The sequence below is a fragment of the Ammodytes marinus genome (genome assembly GCF_949987685.1).
Source record: "Ammodytes marinus genome assembly, chromosome: 18".
Lineage (NCBI taxonomy): Eukaryota > Metazoa > Chordata > Actinopteri > Uranoscopiformes > Ammodytidae > Ammodytes > Ammodytes marinus.
This window is the reverse complement of record NC_137222.1, coordinates 13,148,655-13,159,358: the sequence shown is the minus strand read 5'-3', so window position 1 is coordinate 13,159,358 and position 10,704 is coordinate 13,148,655. Positions and strand designations below refer to the sequence as shown.

The 10,704-nt window shown below is 39.0% G+C and overlaps 1 protein-coding gene across 1 annotated transcript; it reads right to left on the bottom strand.

The window, feature by feature from the left end:
* Positions 1 to 8,044, bottom strand: slc5a1 (solute carrier family 5 member 1; the record flags this gene model as incomplete). The annotated part of the gene is made up of 11 exons (XM_080046158.1): positions 7,940 to 8,044; positions 7,719 to 7,824; positions 7,212 to 7,292; positions 6,853 to 7,061; positions 5,908 to 6,043; positions 5,645 to 5,752; positions 5,401 to 5,551; positions 5,137 to 5,305; positions 549 to 764; positions 319 to 424; positions 1 to 215 (listed from the first exon to the last, which is right to left on the bottom strand). The coding sequence occupies exons 1-11, from the start codon at positions 8,033 to 8,035 to the stop codon at positions 1 to 3; spliced, it is 1,593 nt and encodes a 530-aa protein (XP_079902284.1). The 5' UTR covers positions 8,036 to 8,044.
* Between the last annotated feature and the right edge of the window lie 2,660 nt (positions 8,045 to 10,704).

The window sequence follows — 10,704 nt, the reverse complement described above, 5'->3', positions numbered from 1 at the left end:
TCATGCGAAATAACCATGACAGAAAACTGCCACACAAAGGAGTATGATGGCATTGGCGTTGCAAACGTTCCTCCATAGAGGTGCCTCTGTGGTGTCTGTGAGCTTCTTCTGCAGCGCTGCCTCCTCTTCTGCACTCAGTTTAGGGCCACTTTGCTGCTCCAGGCCGCAGAAGCTCAAGAATAACCTCTTGCACAAGCCTGGCCGCTCGGTGGGTTCTGTGATGGACGACAAGTCAAAGGCAATGAAGAAAACCTGCTTGTGTGCGTGCAAGTGTGAATCCACCTATATACAGTATGTTCTACATGTATGCCTGCTTACCTTCGATGCCCATATCTTTGGAATCTGTATTATCAACCCAAGCGTCCTGTTCAAGGTCCACCCTCTCCTCTGTACGGTTCCTCAGGCTCCAGCACAGTCTATACAACTAGACAAAGAAGACAACACATGGGTTGAAACCAGATATTTGTGATGTTGGTTATTGCAGTGTATGCATTGGTCATGTTTGGGAGATTGTTTAAACCAGCCCATTTCAAACAGTGGTCACGTACGTGCTTGTCTGCGATGGGTTTGGTCATGAGAGAGACTACCAGTATGATGACGCAGGAGATAACAAAGAGGATCATGGAGAAGTAGAGGTAGTGGACTCCACATATGATGGTAGGACAGTTACTGGGGTTCACACAGCTGCCTGTCCCATAAGCGAATTCAGCAATCATCCTGGACAGGCCAATTAACAGGCCAATCATAAGGCCATAAAATGCACCCTGAAGAAAAGACAAAAAGTAGGGAAAACTGTCAGTTTACACAGCAATGTTTATATAAACATGGCTAAGAGTCTATAGTCGTATGTATGTACACTCAGTGGTGCTTTGAGCTAAATTTTGAGATTAGCATGGCAACATGCTTATGATAATGCTAACATTCTGATGTTTTTAAGAGAGTTTACTATATTCGCCCACTAACTTTAGATGTGCTGGCATGCTAAAATCTGCACTAAACACAAAGTTGAGCTAAATCTGATCGGAATGTCAATCGTTTCACAGTAATTTGATCATTAAACAAATTTCATGACAATACTTTCAATAGATGTTGATACATTTTACTTAAAAACTACAAATGTCGACAAGCTGATGGCACTAAATGAAAAGTCAGGGGATCACCACTGTCTGTAGTCCTCTCCCACTGGGGTCTATGAATGTAACTTTAGCAATCCATCCAATAGTTGTTTAGATATTTCAGGTCCGGACCAAAGTGGTGGACAGACCAACTGACCCAAAATTGCAATCTCTGGAGCAATGCCGCTAGCATGGATAAAAAGGAGACTGCAGCTTTCGAAAATATGGTAAGGATGTTGTATCCAATGTTCTTCTCTTGATGCATGTAAATAATTATGTCCGACAGACAAATACAACTGAGATATAAAATATACTGTACATAATACAACTCAAGTCATGGTAGACATGATTAGCAAGAAACCATACAGCTGGATCTTTGGCAGGAGAAATTAACCAAGGTAGTAATGGCAGCAACATGAGTGAGAGTGAATGTTAGAGATTATTAAAAAACCTTCTCTCACTGATATGTTCTAATGTGACTGGGAATTGTGTAAATATGCTGATAACTAATACTGATCGACTAATGGAGTGCATGACTTCAGTCAAGCTTGGGTAAAATGGGATGATCGTAAGAATAAGAATCATATCAACAATGTTTACACAACATCAGATAACATGACTTGCACTGTCATTTAATTGCTTCATGGTCAGATGATGCACGTTTACACAAGACGTTGGAGGAAGCAGTAAAATATATGTAATACCAGGACCTTTGGCCAGTTATTTCTTAGGATCTTTACAACGGATTGCTTATTATATATTATATGCTTATATGACTTAACCCAAACGTTCACTTCACAATGGCAATGGTTATGTGTCTACCTGTCTGTCTGTCTGTCTGTCTGTCTTCCTGTCTCTCTGTGTGACAGGGACATTGGATTAGTCCCTAGATTAAAAATATAAAAAATAATATTATATATTATATAGGGGAGAGAGGGGGGAGCTGTGTCACTTTTTACTCAAAGTGACTTTAAAGTGAGGCCTTGACAATAATGTCTCCAACTAAAATATGTATGTATATTTCAGGATATGGTGCATCCCCGGCAACAATAACTTTGGATCTGAAATAAACTGTTTAAGAAATATATCTTTCGGAAAAAAAGTTGTCACAACTTGCCCCCGGTGTGGTGTACATTGTCCCTTTGGAGAGAATATCATGGGGTATATTGTGCCATTGATATATATCTCATAAACTGTAATGCAGAAAAATCCATTAGACAATTACTTATTTAAGGTTTATTTAAAGTAAATAAAGTAAATATTTTACAAAGATTGAAAATCAATTTTCTTAAACAAGGCCTAGCAGATCTAATGGTTTTACCTGCAAAGCTCACAATGACAAAGTCACCATCATCATCTTTCTGGCCATCTGAACTCTCATCAGTGGTGTCGTTAAGTGGAATGCAGATGTCAGTCTCTTCTGAGCTACTGTAGACAATCACTTTCTTTTGGTGACCAGCGTATACAGCCATGCCAATGGCACAACTCTCAGAAATGTAATTTGCACTAGCTGCTCCGCGCTTGTAGAACCAACTGCCACATGGCATATGTGATTCCCCCTCCATTTCTGCCTTTAAATCAAGGCTCAAAACCCATCTGTTTTCCTCCCCATTAACCATCTTACCTCTGCACTACTATCTTTGTTTATATGTGGATGTCTGGGCTTTATGTCTTTTATTTTTGTTACTTTCATTTTACCTTCATTTTTTACCTATACTGAATGCACTATGTATAGCACTTTGGACAGTGCAAACTGTTATAAATGTGCTTTTATAAATATATTTTACTTACTTACTTACAGTCAAGTGCGAAAGTTTGTGAACCCCTTGAGCCTTTTGGAATTTTATTTATTTTAACCATTATTAATTCATTTTTATCAATACCAGTATTTTTTATATGAAATAACAGATGTTTGTTTATCAATTCAACATTTTTCTTTTCCAGAAATCAATTGTTAAAACAGATAAAACAAATTATTTGACGAATGTTGTATGTGCAAAAGTTTGTGAACCCTGAGCTGCATTGCTTAAATCGAGCAGGTTGACACAATCAGGTGGGCCAAATTGGTTGATGAAATAGACCAATGTAATGAGAGATCTTTAGGAAAGAAATTGGGCGGCACTAGATAAAACAGAGATAAAACCAGGTCAGTTTAGGCTCACCAAAGTGAACCCATACAGGTCAGACATGCTAAAAGGGAAACAAATCTCAGAGGATCTCAGGAATAGAGTTTTGATGTTGCACATTTGTCTGGGGACAGTTATAAATTCATAAAAAAAATTTGAGCTCGATCGGTCCACCGTGAGGCAAATCATCTACAAATGGAGAGCTTTAAGAGTGACTTAACATCTGCCTAGAAGTGGACTTCCTTCAAAAATATCCTCAAGCGCCACAAGAAAAGTGATTTTTCAGGTAAAAGCCAACCCAAACATTACATCTGGAGATTTGCAGACAATTTGAAACCACCATTATTCACTTGGGAGAAGGTTCTGTAGGTGGTAGGCAGAATTGCGTTTTTGCCCAAACATGGCGGTTTTGGTTATGACCAAACAGTTCAATTTTGGACTAATTTGTCCACAGAATAAGACTTCAGGTATCTCCAGGTGCTCTGTGGCAAAGTTGTGACAAACAGTTTTGTTCTTTTTTGAGAGCAGAGGCTTCTTCAGCAACCATCCCATGAAAGCCATGTTGACTGAGTTTTCTTCTTATTGTGGAACCATGCACATCTGTCCCAGATGCTGCACGAGAGGTCTGCAAATCACTAGATGTAATGTTTGGGTTGGCTTTTACCTGAAAAATCACTTATCTTGTGGCGCTTGTGGATATTTTTGAAGGAAGTCCACTTCTAGGCAGATGTTCAGTCACTCTTAAAGCTCTCCATTTGTAGATGATTTGCCTCACGGTGGACCGATGGAGCTCAAACTTTAAAAAAAATAATTTATAGCTGTCCCCAGACAAATGTGCAGCATCAAAACTCTATTCCTGAGATCCTCAGAGATTGGGTTCCCTTTTAGCATGTCTGACCTGTATGGGTTCACTTTGGTGAGCCTAAACTGACCTGGTGTTATCTCTGTTGTATCTAGTGCCACCCAATTTCTTCCCTAAAGATCTCTCACTACATTGGTCCATTTCATGACTCAATTTGGCCCATCTGATTGTGTTTACTTGCTCGATTTAAGCAATGCAGCTTAGGGTTCACAAACTTTTGATCATACAACATTTGTCAAATAATTTGTTTTATCTGTTTTAACAATTTATTTCTGGGAAAGAAAAATGTTGAATTGATAAACAAACACCTGCTATTTCATATAAAAAATACTGGTATTGATAAAAATGAATTATTAATGGTAAAAATAAATAAAATTCCAAAATGTTCAAGGGGTTCACAAACTTTCGCACTTGACTGTATAACTCACCCCAGGCCCTTTGGCACAAATCACCCCAACCCCAGAATTTTGGATAATTAGCATGATGCAGTAGTTTAGGGCTGACATCATGCTAACTATATAGACACAAAGTGTAGCATACTAAAGCACTAAAACATGTGTCAAATGTTTTCAAACGTGTCTATAATTGTTCAGACACAATAATCATAAAACCTTGATCATGGAAATGTTACTTTGAAAGGCAAAAAAATGTTTTTTGAGCTTAAATGTGCTTATGTATTATTCCATGTGTCTCCCTTATTTACAGGATGAGTCAAATGGATGGCTCTTCTTAAATATGTGGTCACATTTCCAATTTCTTCTATGGTTTTCTAGAAACAAGGGGTGGCACTACTCAATCCACTCTCCCCTATAATAATTGGATGGATTATTTAGTGTGCACATTTATATCCCTAGCAAGTTATATTGTAATCACTTTGAAGAGCCCTAGACATTTCAGCTAGTGCACCGCTGTTCCTAAGTACAACCCTAACAGAGCTTTTGGATTGGCTGTAGATTATTATACTTGTTTTTACAATACGGAATGGGCTGTAGATTGAACTCAAAACTGAAATTTGCTTGAAGTGGAAACTCACAGACTCATTAACACGTTTGCAGAAGATGGCGAGCATGAAGACAGCTGCGATGGGTGGTGTGAGGTAGCTGGTGATGGACTGGATGTAGTCAAAGAGCTGACCACTCTGGGCTGACTGCACCACAGGGATCCATGCTATGCTCACACCGATCAGGGCCACGATGAACACTCTATACACAGGCAAAAACACACACACATTTGGATAAACCTAGCAGTGCTGCACATATGAATTCCAATCCAACTGAACCCCAAACAAATGTCTTACCTCCCGGCAATCATGAGTTCCTTCTCATTGGCCGAGCTGCGAATCTTTGTGTAGATGTCCATTGTGAACAGAGTACTGGCACTGTTGAAGATGGAGGTAAGCGAGCTCATCAGAGAGGCCATCATCACTGACAGCATAAGACCACGCAGACCTGTCATAGAAAGAATAACCTATTAGAAAGGTTAAGGAGAAAAACTGTCGCTTTCACTTTCAGCTCACGAGACAAAGGTATTTAGCCACCCACCATCGGGCATGAGATCCACCACCAGTTTGGGATAAGCAATGTTGGTGCAGCCAACACTGGCCCCGCAGAATTTTTCACATTGGGCCGGCTCCACACAAGCCACCTCATCTAGAAATTTAAAAAAATGAACAAGATCAGCAGAATGTTAAGATATTTTTAAATCCACCATTATGTCTGTGGTAAGATGTGCATTGGCTACATCAGTGCTTCAGCTTACACCAGTCAGTCACAAATATCAACTTCAGAAACCAGAACACACTCACTAGGATAGAGGATCCTGCTGATCATCCCGGGGAAAACCATGAGGAACATGGGCAGAAGCTTCAGGTAGCCGCATAAGATGCAGCCTGCCTTGACGTGAGATAAATTCTTGGCTGAAAGGCAGCGTTGGACAATCACCTAAAAAAACAATAATTGGGAAAGGGTAAGTAGTATCATGCTGTGCTACAAAGTAACTTAACCATTAATTCAATTAATGTACTTAGATACAACTTGTTATATTTTAAATACAAAACATGCAATAGTAGCCTAACAGCACCTTTAGGTACTTCATATGTTAATGCATTCAAAAGGATGATTCAATAATATCATAATGTAACACAGAAAGAGACTATTCTGCATATTAAGTGTCTTTAATACTTTAAAAGAATTTGAATACTTACATGATTCAATCAATGGCAATATGGGTAAATGGATATAAAATGGTTGTAATGGACTCAACTATTCTCTCTGTCTTTCAGGCTCAACTAAAAAAACTATCCAAATAAAGCACTTTATCCAGAAAGCAATACTTTTTCTTTTATTAACAGAACCTGGAGAAAGTAGGCTGACCATAATGTGATTATGTTTGTGTTGGATGTCAACATGTAGTATATCAACATATCTCTTTTTTTTCATCGAGATCCATTAGTGTGCCGGTTAATCTTATCTCAGTCTCTGGGATTGCTTTCAAGTCTAACTAAAAGCACATCTGTCCTCTTACAACAGGTCACCTGAGACCGCTTGAGTGAGTCTGGCAAAAACAAGCAAGATAAAAGTTGCATAAGTGTTTACAAATGTCCAGGAAACAATTGTATACGTCAGTGCGTGTGCTAATGACCTAGATTGTTGCTATTCTTTTCAAGTAGCTGTCACCGAGTCTGCACAATAAAATATCACCACAATCACAGCGGTCACACCAAACAGTGCCGCCCATTTGCTGGACTAACCTGATCAGTGCACCAGTACCAGGTGGCCTGGATGGTGAGACCAAACACAAGACCAGGCCACGGCAGGTCTCCTGTAATCGCGTTCCTGAAAATGTGGAAGGAGTCTGCCCGGGGCTCGAAGCATTCTGCACTGATGTTGCCTGTGATAGCAGGGACCGACTCCATGTAGAGCGTTTGGAAGTTTTCATAGCCTCCCACCTTATTGAACGCTAAAGATAAGTATGCAAGTTAAACTGACTTACAGTCTCTTTTTTCTTTTCTTTTTTTTTTACATTACAACAATTTGCTATCACAGACAGACAGATTTGTCTCGTCATAACAGCTTATGAAAACGAGAATAAAGATAAAAAGGAACCTACCAAAGCCCATGAGGATGAATGACCCAACAACCATGATGATGGTCTGTAAGGTGTCTGTGTAGATCACTGCAGCCAATCCACCTGAGATGAAATATGGGACGTTACCAATGTATACATTCTGCATTCAAATGTATATAATTGAACTTATTGGAAAAAATAAACTACGATTTAGCTTTTCTACATGATCCAATTCATCAGGCCTAATTATGCAAGGTTAAGCTCGGTGTTACATGAGTGATCATTCTGCAAAACTAAAGTTGGCAAGACTCCATTATTACAAAACAGCAGCAGAAGGCCTCTTACTGCTTATCGCAACTCACAGGCTATAAACCACAATAACATATCACAGATAAACAAGCCAAGAGGAGAGAGGCTACATTATGGCTTTGAGAAGGCTTTGCAACTCAGCCTGGTGCCACTCATACTGTTAAGTAGACAAGACATCTGGTTCGAGGTTTATGAGTGATCTGAGAGAAAAGGAAGTGAATTTATCCTAAGTGGACAGACCTGTGACCGTATATAGTGCAGTAATTGATAGAAGCATGATAACAGCCAGGTAAATATTCAACCCGACAGCCAGGTTGATAAAAATGGCACCGGAGAACATGTCTGCCTGAGTGGAGAAGAATGGAGAAAACACATAGTTTTTGATTAAAAAAAAACACAATTGTGGTAAATTTAAATATGGGTCATCAATGATTGTCAGGTGTGGAGTCACAGTGACTTACTGAGATTTTGGTGAAAACATACAGGAAGAGGGACAGCACTGAGAGATAGATGCGAATACGCTGTCCTCCAAACCTCTTCTTCAGGTACTCGGGCATGGTGACCACCTGAACACATCCATAATAAATTAGATTTATACTTTTGTTTGTTTCACTTAATTCTCCACACTAATGTTGTTGTTTTTATGACCTCCTACTCCTCCTTTATTTTATTGCTCTGTGCTGAAAAAGAAAATACTGCATTGCAACAAAGGCCCTATCATTCTGCCTTTAAAGATTTACATTAGGAACTCACACAAAATACAGGATTAAACTGTTGTGAATGTATAATTTGATAGAGGAAATTAACATTTATTTGTATGAAGATTAAGGTGTTTTATATGTCCAACATGTGGCCTTTCTGTTGTTTACCCCAGCTTTAATGTAGATGGGCACGAAGAGCCATCCCAGAATGACAACCACTATAAGAGCCTGAAACACACAAACATACAAGGATGCATGCAATGAATTATCAATACAGCAATTTCCTCAAAATTCCTAAAAAGACAACATTTAGTTATGTGGCTCTTGTGTTTCTTCCATCCATAGTCTACAGACTTGTCAGCTCACCCGACAGAGATATCAAATCTGTATCACAGGTCTAAAATACATTTATGTAAGAGGTGATAATGGGGTAATGGCACATCAGGCGTGAATACTCACATTCCATTCAAATCCACCAATGGCTATTCCTGAAGCTGCAGCAGTCCCAGCGATTCCAACAAAGTGGCCACTGCCAATGTTGCTGGCAAAGAGAGACGCTCCGATCTGTGAATTGCATAATTATACTTATAAATAATATGCAGGTATCATTTGGACACTTCTTACCCCTTTTTTTGGATGCATTTGATACCAACAAAAGGGCTTGAACTGACATTAGAGAAGAGGATTGACTGACATAGTTATAGCATGTCAAGTAGTCGGTATCACTACACACTAGTAATAATAGAGACAACCTGATGAACCAATATGACAAACTGCATCATATCTGTGAGGGAATTTTGTGTCTTTAGTTGTAATATTAATGGGAAAGATTCATAGGTCATATGCCTATCTTGTGTGTTTGTCTCTCAGACTCTAGGTCAGCCTTGGAACCTTTACAGGAGGCACTTAGGTCAGTTGTATAGATAAAGTCTCATCTCCTTCTTCGTTCACTGTGTTCAGCTCTGAACCAAAACATTGGTACGCTTGGTGCCCGAGCCGGGGAGGTGGTAGAGATAGCGCGAGGTTAAAACACAGCTCTAAGCATGAGTTTGTCAGAATTGAAGTGCAAGTCACGAGAGTTTCAGTCCGGTTCTCCTTGGCCAAGTCTGTAATAAATATTGCTTCATAATACATCCAAGTCTCCTGAAATATTCTTCCACCTGAGTTGACCTCCAACCTTGACAGAACTTCCATCACAATATTATACTACCAATTTGTATTAAAATATCACAAACTTCTCCAACAGCATGTGTCTTCTCAGCCATAAATACTGCCGTTTGGAAGAGTGTAACAGAGCTTAAAGATCCTAAATCTTAAAGTATTGGAGTGAGATTTTCTCTCATTCTGAGGAACTAGATACCAACCGGCCACCACACCATGCTCCTCCCTGCCAGAAAGAAGCCACCGACAGTGGCTCGGTTCGTACGGACCATAGCCTGCAACAGGAGAAAGGGCTCATTTTAGAAAATACAAAACAGACTTTGTACACAACACAAACAGACTTGATTTCAACAGTCACTGCATGTTTGTTAATGGTAACAATTAAACATGTTATACACACCTGTTTTAACAGTGATTAAAAAAAGTGGAAAAAAGAGAAAATGCACAACAATATCACAGTAACACTACTGTTCACAGATTAAACTCATTTAACTAAATATGTGCATTATGATATTGGAAAGCCCTCTGATTTGATATAAAACAAAGGTAAACCAGGTTTTTGAGTAAGATGGAACTATTGCAAAATATCAGTCCACTCAAAAGGTTTTGCTAATAGTGATATGTTTCAGTGCGATATTTGTATTTACTTCTCCAACATATAAATCATTGTAAGCAAAAAACAAAACAACGATATAGATAGAATATCTTTACATTTCACAGATTTTAATTTTAACAAACTTTTTCTTTCACCAATGTAAAACTGGTGAGGCGTTTATTTAAGTGTTAGAACAATGGTCCAAAGAGAGGCTGTACAACTCACCCATATTCCGACAGCCAAGACAACCACAAAGTAAATCACAATAACAGAGATATCTGCTGCATTGTTGATGGCAACAGTGGTTGTGCCGTTTTCTGCACTGCTCCTTGTTTGGGAGAATCCAAAATAGTCACGGGACATTTTGCTAGGTGGGTGACCAGAGAACAAGAGTGTTGCTGGAGTCACTGCTCAATGACTGAAGGGTTAGACACTTGTGTACCTTTGGTCCCACAAGCAGGTAGAGTTGTCTTTTGTAGGAAAGATGTGGGTGTGGGAGGGGGAGGGGAGGGAGAGAAAAATAGAGAGTACACTGTATATCCTATATTGTGTTTGGTTGAAAATCTATCAGGATGCACAAATAAACCATGCTGATAGGTGAATTTGAATGTGAAAATGAGTGTGAAAATGTTTAACCTTTAAGCAAATAATGTAGTTAATGATCAACCCACAAGGAAATACCACAAGTAAAGATAACCTACATCTGCACTGCAGCTAAATTCAACTCAATATTATTTAATTTATTTCAGTCAAATTAAATTCAAACTAA